The following is a 20,000-nucleotide window of genomic DNA, read 5'->3' as shown; positions in this document are numbered from 1 at the left end:
ACCGTTACGGATGTGACAATTCACCTACACGAATGTGGACAATCTTCAAAAACAAACAAAAATACTTTTAAAACACTTCCCATGAGTATCTGAACCATGAACTGTCATCACAGCTATGGTGTAAACTTTTGGTAAAACGTGATTTATGCATCCTTAGGGTTGACGTTTGCACAAAATCCATAGTATTTTTCCACGCCGTCCCATATATAAATGTGACAACAGTTCGACTTCATTGCTGTTATTTCTAAAGCTATTTCTAGTGGGGAAACACGGTCATTTCCAATATGACACAACGCGTAACGCCTTATATTATGTGCGCGTGTCTATGTGTGTACAAACCTATAACTTGAAGTGAAGCTAAGTTCTGAAGAAATGTGTGTAAGCAGATGTGGTACACATCCACATGATGGTGGGACATTCCAGAAGTGTTCAGTTCAGGGTCAGTGGGGCCGAACACGTGGTCACTCTCACTTCTTTCCGAGCTGCACTCCTCCTCCTCCTCACTCCCACTGAGTGAATAGCGCAGATCTGAAGGAGGCTTCAACATACCACACGACCGTCTAACGGGATTTTACAATGCAGAACCGAGCGCTTATTCTCAACGCTTCATTTCGGATTAACGAAAGACGTCAAACGTTTCAAGCTACGTGGTGTCGTTTCTTTGTGAGCCTTCTTTACTTATTGTGGGTTTCGCTGGTCGCAGGTTCGTTTTTATGCGCTTTCCTATATTTCAATATTTACTTTGTTTAATCTCTATTTATATATGTGTGTGCTCGTTGTTATTTTTCATTTACACCGTATATAGTAGATGTTTTATGTACATCTACCAACTATCATTAATGCACTTTTTTGTTAGTTACAGCTACTTTGTTATACAGACTAGTTGGCCATGATTCTCGTTATTTGAAGCATTAAACCTATGAAGGCATGCAGGCTCTTGTAAATACCATAAACGGTCTTATATTACAATCTTCTATATTTAACAGGTACAAATGATGAATGTCCTGTTGAGCTCAACCCAAAGCGAGTTGTTGTGAGGTACGGCAGCTCTGTTTCAGTGAACTGTAGCACTACTGTCTCACATAAGGGGATCGGATGGGAAGCCAGTGAGGGATCAGTACCCATGAAGAGAGACCAGAATCTGAGCACCTGGAGAGTCCAGAGCCTGAGACAATGGGACATACAGCCACAATGCTATATGAACTTTGACAGAACCGGAAGTCATGACAGACCACAATGTGAAAGTGTTCTTCCCATCACTATTTACAGTAAGTTTCATTGTCATTATGGGATTCCCATTCTCAGAATATAATATCTACATGTTAAATCTTGCTTCACAGAGACTCCAGATAGTGTGTCCATCAGCACAGGTGATCACACAGGACCGATGACTGAAGGCTCCACATATGAACTTCACTGTGATGTTGTGAATGTGGCTCCTGTTCAGAATCTCACTGTGAAATGGTATAAAGGAGAAACTCTGGTGCATACTGAGACCTTCACAGACACCACCAAGTTTCCAGTGAATAATACATCAACACTTCAGATCACTGCAGACAGACGTGATGATGGAGTTCAGTACAGATGTGAAGCAGAGCTGGAACTGGGAGCAGAAGGACCTCAACCTCCTCCTACAGTGACATCAGAACGGATCAACATCACTGTATACTGTAAGTAAATTAATTCATAGGTTTGTATTTTACCTCTTGTCATGGAGACACCATTGAGGGTTGAAGGGATTTTTTATATCCAATCCCTTCACTACGCAACCATTGTTATAACGTAACAGAGGAATGTACTGTGGAACAGATATCTAAATCAGATGCCAAAGATCCCCAAATATGATAAACCTGTTATGATGGACCTCCTCCCTAAAATGCACACCCATCCACGTATATGTATATATTGTTTTTGTATTAACACATATGTTACAGTAATAATTAGTTAACGAGTAATACATTTCAAAGACAACATTTTGTTTTCGAACTTTTAATAATTGTCCCAGAGTAACGTTGCATGTATAAACCATTTTCAATTCAAATGTACTGCAGCAACTTTCACTTTCTTCACAGTAAATTTCAATCATTTCACATTAAATCACATAGGATCTTCTCACCCCTTTGAAACCCCCGATCTAAATGATAACCTTTATTTGTGATTTACGATTTTCATGCATCAAGTTTTTATTTACCTCCAACAACGGTGATGAACGTTTGACAATAATGAAATTATTATTTTTCAACTTTTTGTATAAAAGTGAACAAAATAATGAAACATTGGATACAAATATTTGTTGTATGTTGTCACTTTCCCTAAACAGTTTTTTTCTGCTTTTTCCTAAAGTTAATCCAATCATCAATGAAGCCAAGCTGCCCTCCACAGTGAGTGTATTTCGAGGCTATCCTAAGGTGCTTGTTTGTGAAGCGGAGGGTAATCCTAAACCAGAAATCACCTGGAGCGACAGAAACGGCCATAGACTGGTAACAGCAGATGGAAATCATACTGTATCAGAATTTGGGGTTGGTGATTTTTACACGTGCACTGCAAGGAACTCTGTTAACACGACTACAAGACAAGTCTTCTTGGAGCTACAGGGTAACTATGCATTTTGTAACCATTTGTCATCTACCATGTTTGTTTCATTATTGTGGTTTCATCTGCTTGAGTTTGCTTTAGTGATACTGAGACCACGGTCATTGAATTTTAGTTTCAGTTTTCTGCAGTGATGCTGAAGGTACGGTTTTAATTCCAGTTTCAGTCTGGTATAGTCACAAGCATCAGAAATCATAGCTACTGTGTACAGTGAGCGTTCGGACGATGTTTTTTTAAGGCTTGTCTTGCTTCATTACAAGTATCAGAGGATGTGTGAACTCACCCGTGTTGGATGTGTTTGAGAATTGTATACAAGTACGTTTCAATCTTGGCTTGTAAAGCAGGATAGACATCAACAGATTGATAAGCTTTGCATGCCTAGTAATGAAGTAATCGAGGAGTTTTACTTTCACAAAATAGAAGACCAACAAAGCGACAGCTTCTGCTTGCTTGAATATGCTGTTGTTCCTAGGCTTGCTTCAGTCAAGTTAGATACGTAACAGCTGCAATTGACTGATGCACTTGTATATTCTGTTTTTTTGACACAGAGAATGACCTGCCCATAATAGTATGCGTTGTAGTTGGCATAGTGGTGGTCATCTTATTCGTCTTCATCTACACCACCTACTACAAAAATTTCAAGACGGGCCAGTATAGCCTGCCCCGAAGAATTCTACAACATATCGAAAAAGCAAAGAAGGACACACAGCACAATGCCCGTGAGGAAACTTTCTGAGCGGAGTCTTTACTTTGTTTTTTTCTTTACGTTTGCTCCAGCACCCATAGAGAGTCAGTCAAAGCAGAGAGGATTTACAAAGCTCTGATCGATTCATATCACTCTTAGATCCAGCTACTGATTATTGTGAGACTGACACTGCTAGCGTGATGCTGCTAAAAGAAACATGTGTTGGATCAACATGTTATAGGTTTACTTGGGCATATTAATCATTCTGAATGATTATCTGGACATTTGATAGCCAAGTATATTTCTTGTAGCTGTACATTGAGAACATTTGAGGTTTATAGGAATTAAGAGGACCTTTAACATCCACACACCCTTTTTATTGCTCTGAAGGTTCTTTGTAGTGAACAAGGGTGCTACTGACTATAAATGAAGTAAGAAATGGTTCTTTTGATAACCTTTGACTGAAGGCAACAAAAATAGTTTTTCTGTGGCATCGCTGTAAAGAACGCTTTTTGCACTGTTTTCTTTTAAAGAGCGTGTGCATCACTTCACTTTTAAATTTGTAAAATTAAAATTTCTGTAAATTTTACTTTTGTGATTCGAATATTTGATTTTCCCTACAATTGTTGCCTATAAAATACGGTTTGTAAATACATTTTTTAATTGACATTATAATATTTTTTAAAGTTGGAAAAATAAAATCACAAAATTTTCTTGATTCTTTTCTTGATTCTTATTAATAAATTTCAACTGAATTTTAAATATTAACAGTGTTAGTTATTCTAGGTGTTCTCAAAACTGTTTTGAGATCTTAAGAGAGCGTGATGGGTTGTAGTGTGATAGAAGCTCTATTATGTAGGTGGGGCTGAACCGTTTAAGTCTTTATAAGTAATTAAAATAACTTTAAAGTCAATGAAGTTTTATTATCAGGACAAGCATGATTACTATACAAATATATTTGGGCTTCCAGATTTTCAAATTATGTTTTCGTTAAGTAGTAAAAAGTCATACTTTCGTGTTTTTATTTAATCTTTTATTATTTTATTTTTATACCCCAGATCCACCCAACTACCCCAATATCATTACAGCACATTTTGTAATCATTTCTCAAAGATTCCATTAAATATTTACATTTCGTAGGCCTACCTTAAACACTAGTAGTATGTCATTTTTGTCTGTCAGCTTGTCAAGTAAAACAATATTTTAGTGCAGTTATTTGATACTAGCTTTCCCCCCACACAACACCCCATTGTTCAGTCTGTTGATCAAGAACCAGCTCTGAATGCCTCATTCAGCTCTATGAGCAACTGGAGTGCTTCACCAAAGGTCATGTGATCACCTTTAGCATACTGAACATTTCTTTGTACGAAACCATTGCTATTAAACGTCTTGTTTATTATTCAAAGTAATTTGTGCTATTATTGATAGCTAAACTGACTTTAAGGACCATTGTATTGGACACCTATCGCTGTATGACCCAAAATGGATTGCAGATCTGTTTTGATAGGGTTTAGTGCCAATAATCCTAATGTGAATAATAAACTCCAAGTAACCATATTAATGCTCAATGGTAGGATGGCTGACTAAATAAGTAAACGTACATTTGGAAATTGATAAAATGGGGACTAAATGCTTTTTGTTGACATTAGAGGCCAATTAAACTTTACAGTATTTCTTTGAAAATAATAACGTAACACATGATAACAGAGACAGATATCAAGACTTCACAAAAACATAAAAATCCTCCCAGACACAATTATGAGTTTGTTTGCAAAAAGAAGTCTTTTTGGCTGAAGAGATTTGTATTATTACAATACTTCAAGGAAATCATAGTTGTGTTTATTTCTAATATATATACAGTATTTTATATTTTGTTTTGTCAAATGCCCATATTTGTATGCTGAACAATTTAGTGTTCAATCACCACAGTCAATTGTTATACTTAGGAAACAAAACTGGTTGAACAAAACTATACGAAATGTGTCTACACAGACAGCATAGTTCTCAGTTAATACTGTTGGTTCATCAGGATCAGTGCTTGATGCAGCCACCGGATTAACGCACAGGCCTGCCTAGGCTCCTGCCTGGGGCCCCACCTGTTTAGGGACCTCTGATTGGCCAGATGTTTTATTTATTTAAAATGTACTACAGCCCGAACAAAAAATAGACCTTCATTGGCCCATAAGTATAAAATAAGCCAGTGATTGGATAGATGTGACATTTGGGTCACATCTGTTCAATCAGCTGCTGGTGAAATCCTGTCAATAATTTTCATTAACGTCTCTGCTATTGCTCGATGCCATCGCGACAAAATGTCTGAAAGAAAGTACAGTAGTCGAGCACAAAAATGGAAAATACAAAGATTAAAAGAACAACGTGACTAAGATAGCAGCAGGAGGACTGGCAGCTTGCATTGGTTAACATCAGTGCTGCAGTTGAAACTACTGCAGCTGGATCCAGCTGTTGCAGCAGTTAGATGATCATGCCGTCTGTAATATTTCAGTTATTCGACAATGACACGCATTATGCAGGTTCGTTTTTAAGTACATTTACATTTAGTAAATTAGCAGACGCTTTTATCCAAAGTGACATACAGAGAATTCAGGGAGCAATAAGCGATTTGTCATACAGGAGCAATAATAGGTGCTAATAAAAAGGTAATAGTTTCAACAAAAGCCAGACCACTACCTGTTGAGAGAAAGAGAACGTTTTTTTTGTTCTCATTTGTCCGTCAAGTATACACAGACGAGATGGATCCAATGTGGGTTAAGTAGGAGCGTGGCCTGTTTGAATGTGGATAGAAAAGTGCCGGTGGGCAGTTAGTTGTTGAGGATCTGTGTGAGTGTGGCCTGGAGGAGATGGGAGGGGTTGGGTCAAGGGGACAGGTGGTGAGGTGGCTGCAGAGAAGTCTGGTGACTTCGTTGTCAATCAGAGGGGCGAAAGAGTGGGGGATGAGGGGGTAAAGAAGAGAGTTAAATGTCTTGAAACGCTGCCGAGTGTTAGGTGCATTGTTCACCTTGGTAGTGGAGAAAAAGTTTAAGCAGTGGTAACACTAACAGAAAAAGAGGAGAGTAGTACTAGTAGACCCTTAGGTCTGCAGGATTCTTGGTCTTGCACCATTTCCTTTCAGAAGCCCTGGGTATACTCTGTTGTTCATGGAGGATGTCAGACAGCCAAGGGCAGGAGGGGGTTGCGTGAGCTGGTCTGGAGGAGAGAGGACAAAGGTTATCTAGACAGGATATTGAGCATAAAGTAGGAGCGAAGAGAGGATGTCACTTTAGCAAAGAGGGTCCCAAGATTTTATGCACTCTTCTTCCCCTCTGCATTCCCCAGCCCAGTGCCAGTAGAATGAGGCTGCCTCTGCTAGCAACGCAGACCCCGGCTTACCTCCTCCCTCAGGCCCACGGCCTACCCCCTCCCTGAAAGCCCCCGCTAGTGTGAGGCTGCCTGCACTAGCAGATGCTAGATTGGAGAATCCTACCCCACCACATGGAGGAGTTTTAAGTAATTCCACCATGCTTACAACCTTCCCCGAGTTTTCCCTCCTCACCATCACACAAACTCATATTTAAATCACGGATCAGACCAGGAGAGGTCACTTTTTATATCTCCAGTATAAATTTTCAATCTCCAGTATCCAATGCAACCGTACCAAACTCTCCTAGCCTAACTCTAGTTCAGAAGACCACAGGCTAAATCTTCATCCAACCCTCTCTTCGTAAACGACTCAAACCCCCCCGTCACACACTTCTGGTTCCAAAAACACCTCAATCTGGCATCCCGGCAGACCACTTCTCCAGCCATTCCTGCCACCTTATGCTCCTCCACAGCTAACATCACTCCTCCAGTAATCCAGTATCGTCGCAGCGACCACCCTCACAGGGGCCCATGCTTCCACCTCGTGCTCTGCCGTACAGACACCTCTCTTCCAGATGCCAGTATTGCTGCATTGACTGCACCCGCAGGGGCCCGCGCTTCCACCTTGTGCTCTGCCGTAACAGACACCTCTCTTCCAGAAGCCAGTATTGCTGCAGCAACTGCACCCGCAGGGGCCTGCGCTTCCACATCGTTCTCTGCCGTAACAGACACCTCTCTTCCAGAAGCCAGTATTGCTGCAGCAACTGCACCCGCAGGGGCCTGCGCTTCCACATCGTTCTCTGCCGTAACAGACACCTCTCTTCCAGAAGCCAGTATTGCTGCAGCAACTGCACCCGCAGGGGCCCGCGCTTCCACCTTGTGCTCTGCCGTAACAGACACTTCTCTTCCAGAAGCCAGTATTGCTGCAGCAACTGCACCCGCAGGGGCCCGCGCTTCCACCTTGTGCTCTGCCGTAACAGACACTTCTCTTCCAGAAGCCAGTATTGCTGCAGCAACTGCACCCGCAGGGGCCCGCGCTTCCACCTTGTGCTCTGCCGTAACAGACACTTCTCTTCCAGAAGCCAGTATTGCTGCAGCAACTGCACCCGCAGGGGCCTGCGCTTCCACATCGTTCTCTGCCATAACAGACACCTCTCTTCCAGAAGCCAGTATCGCAGCATCGACCACCCCCGCAGGGGCCCGTGCTTCCATCTCTTGCTCTGACATTACAGATACCTCTCCTCCAGAAGCCAGTATCTTTCCAGCGAAACCATCTACACCCTCTCCGCTACACCAGCATTGGAGCTTGGAGCATTCCTCTCAAACAGCAAGAAACATTTTGTTTTCCACAGAAGAAAGTCATAAAAGTTTTGAACGACATGAGGATGAATGAATGATGTTGCAATGCACTGTGGTGATGTAACTGTTATGTCTATTTTTAATGTCTTTCAGTTATTTCCATCAATCTGAGTCATCCAGGACCACTGATTGAGTCTAATCAATATAGGCTCCGATGTCTCATTCCTAATATGGTTCAGGCTATGAGTGTGAAGTGGTACAAAAGACAGAGACCGAACAATCAAGAAACCCCCTGTGGCATCAACCAGACTACTGAACTCACTATCGAGCCAAACAGAACAGATGACGGCGCCCAGTACAGATGTGAGGTAGAGCTGAACATAGGGCCGACATCATCAGAAAACATCAGCATTCAAGTAATTTGTAAGTGAATTGATTGATCTTTATTTTCAACTCATCTTTACTTTGCTAATGCTAATGGTTAACTAGACCAGAAACCATCATACAATGATTTGACCGTCTTTGATTTTAGTTAACAGAATTGTTTTAAAGTTTAATTGTTAGTAAACTATGTTAACATTGCCACTGAGTACACATTCGAGTTTGACAGAATGGGAGGAGAGTCCAGCGGGATTAGACATTAATCCTCTAGCCCTTTTTATTTTTAAGGGTGGTCTACAGTGCTTGGGCATTCAGTTTATCAATGATATGTGTGATCATGTTTCAGGTTTTGTGTGAAAACTGTTTACACAATGCTTACATAAAAACATAATACATCAAAATTCCATTGAAAATAGGCGTTTGCTGATATGTCAGTTCACTTTATTTAAGATGCACAAAAACTGTTGCATTCTTAATATCTTCCAGATGTTTTCATCGCCACTGTAAATCACACTGGACCACTGGTTGAGTCCCATCAATATAGGCCCCAGACAAAGAGCAGCCTAGGGTCCCCTTACCCCCTTAATCCGCCAGTTTGTGTCATTCAGTGACAGCCAAGTAGTGTTTTGTGGAGGATATTCAAACAATCTGTTTTCTTCAAACCAGCCCTCAGATATCTGAGCTACATTATGTTTTGAGAATGATCAGTAAAGGGCAGTTTTTTTGCACAGAAGATTATAATCGATTTGTGTTGACAGTGTGTGAATGAATATAAAGTTATATCGGTGGGGGAAGGGCTGTCTCCTATGAACTCATGCAGCAGACTGGGCAGTGCTTTCCTGTGATGAAAGAAGGGTCCGAGGCGATGTGATCGCCACGTTACTTTTAGTGCCAGTCGACCCACCTAAACACTGTTAGCTTGCGAGGAACGGCGTCGAACATGACGCTTCGGCTCGATCGGATACTCCCGATATGTCTGATTTCGGATCTGATGTGGCATCTGCTCGCGCTGGATGGTAGGACATTTATCCAAGTGCTCGGGATACAGCAAAAGCGCTTTATTTCCTCCGCTATTTGTGCTTCTCCTCGACTCGAGCGTGCAATGTAACGTTATGTATCGATCGATTAACGTCGGAAGTGATTGTGAGACAAATAATCGCATTTGTTAACATTCACAGCATGTTTGAGCTGTTTAACCGCAGCCACATAAGCGCGATCTGTCAGCATCTACAAACAACCGGTAAAGTAGGTATGGCGGTGTCTGAACAGGAAAATACAATGTAATCGCTTGTGTTTAAATAGAGTTTTGATGTGATATGCGTGTTTTTCTAGTCTATTGTGTCGTTGAAGCGTTCGTGGGTAGATATAACCTATGCGTGATATGGAAAGAAATGTTGCAGATGTGCTCACGTTGCGGGTAAAACGGGTCCATCTTGTCTTCTGTGGTACTTCGAGTTGTTTATAAAGTGTACTTGAGCCAGCTGTGTTTGAAATGTAAATGCATGTGTATAGATTTAATTGTACTGTGAACTCCTCGAGTTCGCTGCTGACCACACAAAACAGGAAGTTAATCATTTTACCAAATTGGAGGTAAGGCCATATGGGATTTGACATTATTTCTCTCTGCGGTGCTCACTTGGGCGTTTACAATATGCACTAAAATACCCATGCCATGATGTTGTTGTTATTTTGCCTGTGAACAGAATTTTTTTTTTGGTGAAACCACGTGTGTCACAATATGCAATTGTTGTGTTACATGGATTGTTCATCCAAAATAAATTGTTTAATCATGAAATTGTTTATTCAGCCGCGTCTCCAAACCCCGTATGAGGTAATAAGATATGTTGAAAAACTTTGATAAACAAACAACATCGGCGCCTATTATGGACAGCAAAGTTCAGCTCAAGAAAGATTCTGTATATATATATATATCCATCTTTCACAGCATTCTTCCTCGTCCCCATTGCTTCACTCAGTTGATACACTCTGGGTTCGAGCTTGGAGCATTCCTCTAAAACAGCAAAACAAAAGTTGTTTTTCACAGAAGAAAGTCATACAGGTTTTGAACGACATGAGGATGAATGAATGATGTTGCATCGCATGTGGTGATGTAACTGTTGCTTTTATTTTTAATGTTTATTTTTTTCAGATATTTCCATCAGTCTGAATCATTCAGGACCACTGATTGAGTCCCATCAATATAGGCTCCAATGTCACATTCCGGATGTGATTCAGGCTACGAGTGTGAAGTGGTACAAAAGACAGAGACCGAACAATCAAGAAACCCTCTGTCGCATCAGCGAGACTCCTGAACTCACTTTCGAGCCAAACAGAACAGATGACGGAGCCCAGTACAGATGTGAAGCAGAGCTGAACCCAGGACCATCTGAACCTCAGCAATTGAAACAACTGACTTCTGATCTTCTCAGCATCACAGTACATTGTACGTTTATTGATGAATCTTTTCATTTGTTGTCAGGGAGAACATATATGGTTTGATATACGGTTTGATGCTAACATCATTAACAAACCTAGCATAACCCTGTGTGTTTCCAATATCTTTTCAAGATAAACCAACTATCAATGAGACCAATCTGCCCACTAAAGTGCCTATGTTTCGAGGGTATCCTTTGGTGCTTGTGTGTGAAGCAGAGGGTAACCCAAAACCAACGGTCAGCTGGAGGCTCACCAATTCTGAAATTAATGGTGGAAATCTCACAATTACAGAGCCCATATCCCAGGAACTTGTCTGCATCGCAAACAATTCTGTTGGCGTCACTAGCAGAAACATAACAGTGGTCCTAAAAGGTAACCTTGTTATTTGTCTGTTTTGCATTCCACTAAAAATGACTTGGAATGGGGTCAGTGGGTTAGATTTGTTTATTAAATAGTTTTTACATGTTATGTTTTCAAATGTCCATTTAGATTACAAATCCTTTAATTTGTTTGCTTGCAACATGGTTAATGTTTTTTTTTTCTTTCTTTGGACACAGAGGACTATCTGCCTTTGATCGCAGGCCTTGTTGCTGTCACAGTGTTAGTCATCTCAGTTTTCTTTGTCTTCATCTATTCCATATACTACAAAACAGCCAAGATGGGCCATTATAGCCTGAAAGATGCCAAGCCCAGTGTACCAAATGGAAACATAGCACAGAAGGGCAAAGACAACCCTCTCCCCATGAAGAAACTCTCTCAGATCGATATCCTTGCTTTATCTTGAGTCATTTCAAATTGAAATCATTTTCTAAGTAGAGATGGACAAAGGTTTTTTTACTGGAGGACTGTGGGCTTCTGATCGGAGCAATGTTCCAGTTACTTTACTTTCAGACCCATTTTCTTTTAAGATGGTCATTACCATAGTTTCCAAAAAACTGAAATACTTCATGTATTTTTTGTATCGTCCTCAACATTTGTTGTTGAGTCCATGTTTGCCGGAACAGATGTTTTATATAAAATAACCTTTCTTTAATTCAGATTTCATCAAGAACATTTAATTGAGACATTTTTTCAGCCATAAGATGATTCAGAGTCATAAATGCCTTGTTCACGGAAAAAAGGGAATCGCACACTTTCAAAGCGTTTATAGGTTTTTGTATGTCGCATAACAAAAGTATTATTTTGTATTGAGTCTCAGGCACATTGGTCATTTTTTATATTTGTTTTTTATGCTAAATTGATTATTGATAAACACAGCTGAGGAATGTTAAATCAATACATATATTGATAGTTCAATATATCAATATATAGTTGATAGGTCGCCAACACCTGTAAAATGCATTTTTCCATCTTAAAAAAATATCTAAACTACGTCATATGCTGTTACCATCAGATGCAGAGAAGCTTATACATGCCTTTATGACATCAAGACTAGATTACTGTAATGCACTATTAGGTGGTTGCCCTGCAGGCCTATTACAAAAACTCCAACCGGTCCAAAATGCGGCAGCTCGAGTTCTTACGCGTACAATCAAGTATGAGCATATTAGCCCGGTTCTGTCAACCTTGCACTGGTTACCTATAAAGCATCGCATAAACTTTAAAATCTTGTTTATTACCTATAAAGCCTTGCATGGTTTAGCTCCTCACTACTTGAGAGAACTTCTTACGTATTATAGTCCATCACGTGCACTACGCTCTCAGGTGTCAGGTCATTTGGTAATACCTAGAATTTCAAAATCAAGTGCAGGCGGCAGATCATTTTCCTATCTAGCGCCTAAACTTTGGAACAATCTTCCCTGCACTGTCCGGGAGGCAGACACACACTGTCAGTTTAAATCTAGACTAAAGACGCATCTTTTTAATCTTGCATACACTACACTATCATAATATATATATTTCAAAGATCTAGGCTGCACTAGTTAGATCAACCGGAACCAGGGACACTTCCAATAACAACTGATGCATTTGTTGCATCAAAGAGTGCAGAACAGTTCTCTACTCTCAGACAGTCTTGTCTCATTGTTCCAAGGTTACCAGAGCAGGCAGGACGCAGTCCAGTTTTTATTTTGCCTTGTTGTGCAAGCACTGTCGAGCTTGTGCAGAGGCAGCAGTTTTTGCCAGAGGGGAACTGGAATCCACTGGTTAGGCCTGGTCTCCCTCTGAGGTTTTTTTCTCCTCCAATGGAGTTTTGGGTTCCTCGCCACCGTTTGCAAACTGTTTTGCACTGTCTGCCTGGCCGGGGGGGCTGCTAGAATTTGATAGTCTTATTTAATTAACACTGCATATAGGAATTTATTGTGTGTCTGATATTTGACCTGTGTTTTGACTTTCATAACCTTTTATGTTTTACTTATAGTCAATGTTTTCTTGTACAGCTGCTTTGTAACAATGAAAATTTTAAAAAGCGCTATATAAATAAAGCTGACTTGACTTGATAGTTGTCCTCCAGATAAATTGGCACTTTAGAGGTAAGATATATGCACAGACTATGAAGATGTCAACGTTTGGAAATGAGGACTTGTGTGCTTAACCTATGATATCATGTTTTGATGAATTTCTGTATGTCTGTAAAAAGAAGCTGTGTGTAAAAGTAGTCAGCCAGTTTTATGGCTCAAGGACTGTTTCACTGTTAAAACCTCTCATTGAATATCTATATTTTTACCGTATTGTGTAATCTTACCGAATAACCAGATACAAATCAAACATCACGTAATGTATAAATTCATTTGTTCAAAAAAAAATCTTTTTTAAAAGCTTTTAAAAATTTGTTTGACAAACAATAATAAAAAAAGTGTACTGATCAATTTTCTCATTTCTCAGGACCATCGAACAACTTCTGTTGAAAAACATGGTTTGTCTTGTGTCAAAGAGAGTTAGTTAGATCATAAGATTTCCATCCACTAATGGAAACCCCAAGGGTTCAAGTGTGCCTGAATTTGTTACACTGGTGTTTCCGCTATAGATACCTGATTTTGACTTGTTCCTGATAACATTCACACTTACTGTACTCTGTTCTATAAAAGGCAACTATCACAAAAACATGATGACATCATAAAATATATTTTTGAATATAAACTCTTCATGGGAAGTGATCATGACAGACCTTCTTATTTTTGTGAATTACAGTCATAGGCGTTTCCAGTTATACTTTTATAGCTTAAAGGATTACAAAACATCTGTCATTCAAGCTGAATGATCTGGGAGTGTCATTGCAAAATCCGTAAAACGATTAATGCATATCATTTCAACCATTTGCATCATTGTTTGTTTACCTTTTTATCTTCGTGATCTCGCTTTGCTCAACCTACAAATATCCTCCCATAAACGCATGCAGTTTCATATGACTACAGTGGAAGACACTTCCAGTTTAGGACCGGGTGTGGTTAGGACTCGCGCTTCCGACAGCTTGTATTTTTTTAACCTTTTTTTCCTCGTCTTTTACTTGAACACATACAATGATTCTTGGTTCTTATGGACTTGCTTATCTCTCGGCAGTTTTACTGTTACCGAGTCTTACAGGTTGGTTATACTTTCAAAGCACGAGCGCAAAACTTTCTCAGATTTACGAAAGATTTCACATGTAGCGTTAAATGATTCCGAGAGCTCTTGTTGTTTTTGGACCCTTTGTTTTTTACTTTCTTTTTCGTTTAGAGTTCAAATGTACTGATATATCATTTTTATATGAAATATGTTAGTTTACTACAAATATTGTAGTTAGTGTAGACTCACCACGCTTTGTAATGTAATGTAATGCCATTTTACTCTGAAATGATGGGAAGGAAGGAAATGATTTGTTTTATAGATAGTCACAAACTTGCAACGTCACGTTGGTAAAACTGTATCAACAGATCAGTTGATAATCGGTTTGTTTGTCTGTCTGTCTGTCTGTCTGTCTGTCTGTCATCTAAATGATTGTTTTAAAGCCTACATTAGTTATAGGAACGGTCCACAAATAATAATGCTTTTATTATGAACTCGACCAAACCCGTTCTGTTTTCTCAATGTGAAACAAAGAAACAAACAGAAGAATCTCTTTTCCTTACAATGACTACTTTAATACTTTATTAATAGTGCCTTCAATAATGTGTCACATTAGGAGCTTTAATAGGAGCGTTTTTAATTAACATTAAAGCAATTTCTTCAATCTATTTAACAGATACAAATGCTGAATGTCCTGTTGGGTTCAACCCACAGCGAGTTGTTGTGAGGTACGGCAGCTCTGTGTCAGTGAACTGTAGCACTAATATCACACATAAGGGGATCGGATGGGAAGCCAGTGAGGGATCAGTATCCATGAAGAAGGACCAGAATCTGATCACCTGGAGTGTCCAGAGCCTGAGACGATGGGACATACAGCCACAATGCTATATGAACTATGACAGCACACAATGTGACAGTTATCTTCCAGTGACTATTTACAGTAAGTTTCATTGTCATTATGGGATTCCCATTCTCAGAATATAATATCTACATGACTTGAGGTTCAAATCTTGCTTCACAGAGACTCCAGATAGTGTGTCCATCAGCACAGGTGATCACACAGGACCGATGACTGAAGGCTCCACATATAAACTTCACTGTGATGTTGTGAATGTGGCTCCTGTTCAGAATCTCATTGTGAAATGGTATAAAGGAGAAACTCTGGTGCGTACTGAGACCTTCACAGACACCACCAAGACTCCAGTGAATAATACATCAACACTTCAGATCACTGCAGACAGACGTGATGATGGAGTTCAGTACAGATGTGAAGCAGAGCTGGAACTGGGAGCAGAAGGACCTCAACCTCCTCCTACAGTGACAACAAAGCCCCTTCAGCTCACCGTACATTGTAAGTCTTTTTTTAGAAAGAGTGAATGCATAGCATTTTAATTTGTTGTACCCTGTTGAGGGCATGTTGATGTAGTTGTATTTTATGACAGATGTATATACATAAAATACACAGTTACATATTCACTGATATAAGTTAACAATGTTACCAATCATTTGAGCAGTATAAATATGAGTAGGAACATACTTTTAGTCTTTTATTACATTTATAACATTGCAATCCAATTCAAACACACGAATACACCCGTGAAAGTAAGGATGAGCATGAAAGTCTGGTTAGTAATGCCTCAGATATGAGTTTTGAATTAAATATTTCCGTGTTAAAAGATAAACGGTACCACAACGGTATCCATATCATTTAACATGTATATTGATGTTAAATGCTAATAAAGTGCCTGCTGCAAACATGTTTCTTATGTGCTTAGTGGTTTTACTTCTGCCTTTCTCAGATCCACCAGTATACAATGTGACATATGACATCATCAGCACAAGTGGTGGAGAGGTCAGTCTGAATTGTACAGTGGCAGCAAACCCGGCTGCTCAATACACCTGGTACTCAGAACATCTGAAAGAGCAGAGAAGCTCATCAGTGCTCTCATCCTCTACATTGAGTCCAGGAAACTACACGTGTACTGCAAAAAACATTCTAGGAAAGTCCAGTAAAATGTTCACCGTCAGAACAGCAGGTAAGTTGTGAAAGAGTTAGTCAATAATCTTTATCTTCAAGTCACTGCTTACTTGACTTGCACATACAATCTTAAATAAAATGCGCTTCAAAAGGTTCGTCGATGCCATAGAAGAACCTTTAACATCTGAAGAACCTTTCTGTTTCACAAAAGGTTATTTGATGGTCTTCCGGTTACAAAAAGTATGAAGGAGATGGTTCTTTAAAGCACCTTTAACTGAATGGTTCGTTGTGGAATCAAAAATGGTTCTTCTATGGCATTGCTGTGAAGAACCCTTTAAGCTCCTTTATTTTTAATTCTAGTTCGGTTCTTTTGGTTCCTTTGGTCCGGTCCAAAAAATAACAAAATAAATGGAAGTCCTGGTTCGCTTAGTGTTCAAACTGGCATTTTTAACTGCGAACCTGAAGATATCAAACCTAACAGCTTACGTGTAAAGTCGCACTGTGACTGGACAGCGTTCATGATTTATATTTTAAAACGGAACTTACTGGACATCAAAAACAATGCTGTGTGCTGGATTACATTTGGCTCAGTGCCTGCCGATATGAGGGTATTTTTAGCAAGCCGGTTTCTCGCGAAGACCTCTGACCTCATGAAGTGTGCTTCCTGAAAATGCATCAGGAATTCCTCCATTACATGCGATCTAATAAACACTCCTTTTATATGAACGAATGACTAGATTTTCATGTTGTATCTTGTTTTTGGTTCGGTTCGCGTTCATATTTCAATTGAACCGAGTTCGTTTGAAAGTGGACCGAGACAGTTGAAAAGGAACGGTCTCGGCCCACTTGTTTAGTGCGCACCAGGGAATGGGTGGCAGTGTTGACACTCACATAAACAAACCGCACTAACAGAGCAAACGCACCAGAGTTCGTATTAATCGAAGCAAACATGCCATATATGACCACACCCTATGAGTATAGACTTGACTAGAGAGTCACAAGTTTGTCTTGTTTACTTATGTTTTGTTCTCACTTAAAGTGTAAAGGTTAATTTCCGTGTTTCACTTTTGCTTGCTAACCTGTTAAATCAGTATTTATATTCTAAAACACATACAAAATTAATAAAATCTCAGGCTACACCATTTATAACAAGAGCACTACTTTTGTAAGGACCTGCTAGTGGGTAGAAGCTGAAATCTGTGAAATAACTGATCAGATTTTTTTCTTTCACAGGTGGTCGCGGTACATTCTGGGCTATTATTTCATCTGGCATTGGGGTGAATGCAATATTAATCGCATACACAATATACAAGTGTAAGACGCGTTCCCAGAGTTCTGTCATTTAATTGACTTGATGACCTCAGAGTGGTACGTTTTTATCAGGGAGACAAATAATATGACTTGATAATAATAATGGATTATTACTGGATTGATTTTTATGGCTTTAGAATCCCATCAGGGGTGGGAAAGAGACCACTCGTCGAGTTATTTACAGGGACATGATTGTACTCATTAAAAACATTACTGTGTATACTGCATGTTATTAAGCTTCTTAAAGGTACTGTGTGCTGTGTACAGAGATGAAATAGACAGATTCATATTGTTAAATGTCACTTTTTGTTTCATCAATGATGTCGTGTGATCTGAAAACACATTTATTTTGGGAATAATAGATACACGCACATCTGCATTGACATTTTGTTGCATGTAAAATAACATTTGGTACTGTATAAAATATATTTTTGTTTACTAATGTTTATTGTTGAGCTAATTTGCTTGTTTTCTGACTGATGAAAAGTAAGCTATCAGGTGTTCGCTACAGAGAAGGGAGAAGAACTGAAACGGAATGAGGAAATGCAGATTTCCACAAAGAGTGCAGAGAATGTGAGTCATACTTAGAAAAAAGTAAGAGGTTATTAATGGACAGTATTAAATACATGCTGCATCACGGTCTCTAGTGTTCATGACTACCAAGCTACTATAGTGTTCTGTAAAATGGTGTGCATACCTTATATCATCTTTTTTTTTAAATATGTAAGCTCATTTTCAAAGGCTTGTCCGTTTCATTTTCTGTTTTTTTCCATCCTGTAACTGTTCGACTGCTTTTAATGGACATTGCACATCCACAGCAAACTTGATAAATAAAACAGGGTTTTTTTAGGTCTGAATGTGTTTATGAAATGTTGCAAGGCAAACAAGAAAAACTTTGCTGTAAAAATATGCTGCTTTATTTGTTGTTGTGTTTTAGTGCATTTGTGCTATTTTCCTTGAATGGAAACCTGCATGGAATGCCTGACTGGAATTGTGTCTCAAATTCTAAGCGCAAACCTTGTATCCCCGGTGGAACTTGTAAATAGATATCTTTCCTCAGTTGTTGCAACTATGAAGTTTCCAACAGTAACAAGGACACAAACTGTGTATTGAACTGTGTTATTCACAGGTTTTATAAATGTAACAGTAAAGCACCACGGCAGTTGCCAAATGCTATATTCAGAAAAGCATGCTATCAAACTACACATTGCAATACTGTATGTGCCGTACTGTGTGCACACGTTTTTTGCATGAAACCAAATGCGAAATGGAGTAGAGCACACTGTGCATACCACGGTATCTCACAATACATGCACTTCACATTATCTCCCAGCTTCGGTATGATAAATGAACTGAAAGCAGTATCTGTCAGTTTCTCTTGTTATTTAGTTGCATTGTCAAAACCATAAAAAGACCTTCATTTTGATCCTTTTTATGCTAAATAACTTTGTGTTAAGTGTTTCTTTTAATGTTATGATTGAAAATAGTCAAACAAACAAATGCTGAGTAAGACATTTCGGTCAAAGTTTAGGGTAAAGCTTTTATGTTCTCAATTTTTACATAAACAAGAGGCTGGAGTTCTCACACGTTTATCAAGCTGTACCTTAGAGAAACACATACTCTATTTCTTCTTTTTGAAATGAAGTCTTGTTACTCATGTCTTTCGTGTGGGTTTATGTTTAACATTGCCCTGTGGGACATCGGTGTGCCAAAAATGTCTCTGAGCTCACAGTGTTGGCATAGCAACTGTGTAACACTGAAGAGCTGTAATGCAACTTGCCAAGAGACAAATGAAACCTCAGTGTTTGAACACCACTCATTGGATGAAAACACATACCTAGGTAAATGTTAACCTAATGAGATTAACCAGTCTATATTTTATTCTGAACACCGATATACAGTATACACATGCATAACTGGAAACAGTTGTGAACTGTCAGTCAGGAAAGTGACTTAAACATGAAACCATGTAGATGGGAAATGAGATTCAGATGTGAATACTATACAAACTCACATGTAAATTATTAAGCCTACACATTGTTTTGGGGTCTTCCAAAGTCACTTTTTCTGTCTTTGTTTATTTAGTAATAGGCGAGCAGAACAATTCCTTATAAAACGACGTTATAAAAGTATTATTATAAAAAAGAAAATAGCAGCAGGCAGACGTGCGTGTTTTTAAATACAAGAACGTGTTACTTTGCGACACCTGCTGGTCACGGAAGGAACGAGAGTCGTGTGTGTGTAAGGAAGAGACAGACATGTATTATAGAAATGGAGAAGAGCCCGATGAAAGTCTTTGCATGGATAACAAGGTGCCCATTTGCACACACAGTCGATTTTAAACAAGTCACAATAAAGTTTATCCGTTTTAATTTAGTATGTGCATGGACAGCATTGGAGTTAAATGGTTTTACAAGTGACCACAAGAGGGCACTGTTCGCAAAAGCATGTCTTTGAAGCAAATTTAGCACACACTCA

The 20,000-nt window shown here is 39.3% G+C and overlaps 2 protein-coding genes across 2 annotated transcripts; both read left to right on the top strand.

The window, feature by feature from the left end:
• Window positions 1–436: 436 nt before the first annotated feature.
• LOC306894632 (vascular cell adhesion protein 1-like) lies at window positions 437–13,553 on the top strand. The gene is made up of 8 exons (XM_079457325.1): window positions 437–703; window positions 987–1,268; window positions 1,341–1,670; window positions 2,344–2,595; window positions 8,087–8,356; window positions 10,464–10,757; window positions 10,883–11,122; window positions 11,308–13,553. Exons 1-8 carry the CDS (start codon window positions 577–579, stop codon window positions 11,532–11,534), a joined length of 2,022 nt encoding a protein of 673 aa, XP_079313451.1. The 5' UTR covers window positions 437–576; the 3' UTR covers window positions 11,535–13,553.
• Window positions 13,554–14,091: 538 nt separating this feature from the next.
• On the top strand, window positions 14,092–18,960 carry LOC306894634 (intercellular adhesion molecule 2-like). Its single transcript, XM_079457327.1, has 5 exons — window positions 14,092–14,272; window positions 14,910–15,173; window positions 15,255–15,584; window positions 16,033–16,269; window positions 17,445–18,960. The coding sequence occupies exons 1-5, from the start codon at window positions 14,209–14,211 to the stop codon at window positions 17,555–17,557; spliced, it is 1,008 nt and encodes a 335-aa protein (XP_079313453.1). The 5' UTR covers window positions 14,092–14,208; the 3' UTR covers window positions 17,558–18,960.
• Window positions 18,961–20,000: the final 1,040 nt, after the last annotated feature.

The sequence above is a fragment of the Barbatula barbatula genome (assembly GCF_947034865.1).
Source record: "Barbatula barbatula genome assembly, chromosome: 5".
Classification (NCBI taxonomy): Eukaryota; Metazoa; Chordata; class Actinopteri; order Cypriniformes; family Nemacheilidae; genus Barbatula; species Barbatula barbatula.
Note: the sequence above shows the minus strand (reverse complement) of the source record. Positions and strands in the feature narration are given on the sequence as shown.

Coding starts and splice junctions, on each gene's coding strand:
- LOC306894632 (XM_079457325.1), top strand. CDS start 577: ATGCAGAACCGAGCGCTTATTCTCAACGCTTCATTTCGGATTAACGAA. Junction 10,758..10,882: donor TCTCAGCATCACAGTACATT/GTACGTTTATTG, acceptor TATCTTTTCAAG/ATAAACCAACTATCAATGAG. Junction 11,123..11,307: donor CATAACAGTGGTCCTAAAAG/GTAACCTTGTTA, acceptor CTTTGGACACAG/AGGACTATCTGCCTTTGATC.
- LOC306894634 (XM_079457327.1), top strand. CDS start 14,209: ATGATTCTTGGTTCTTATGGACTTGCTTATCTCTCGGCAGTTTTACTG. Junction 14,273..14,909: donor ACTGTTACCGAGTCTTACAG/GTTGGTTATACT, acceptor TCTATTTAACAG/ATACAAATGCTGAATGTCCT. Junction 15,585..16,032: donor CCTTCAGCTCACCGTACATT/GTAAGTCTTTTT, acceptor TGCCTTTCTCAG/ATCCACCAGTATACAATGTG.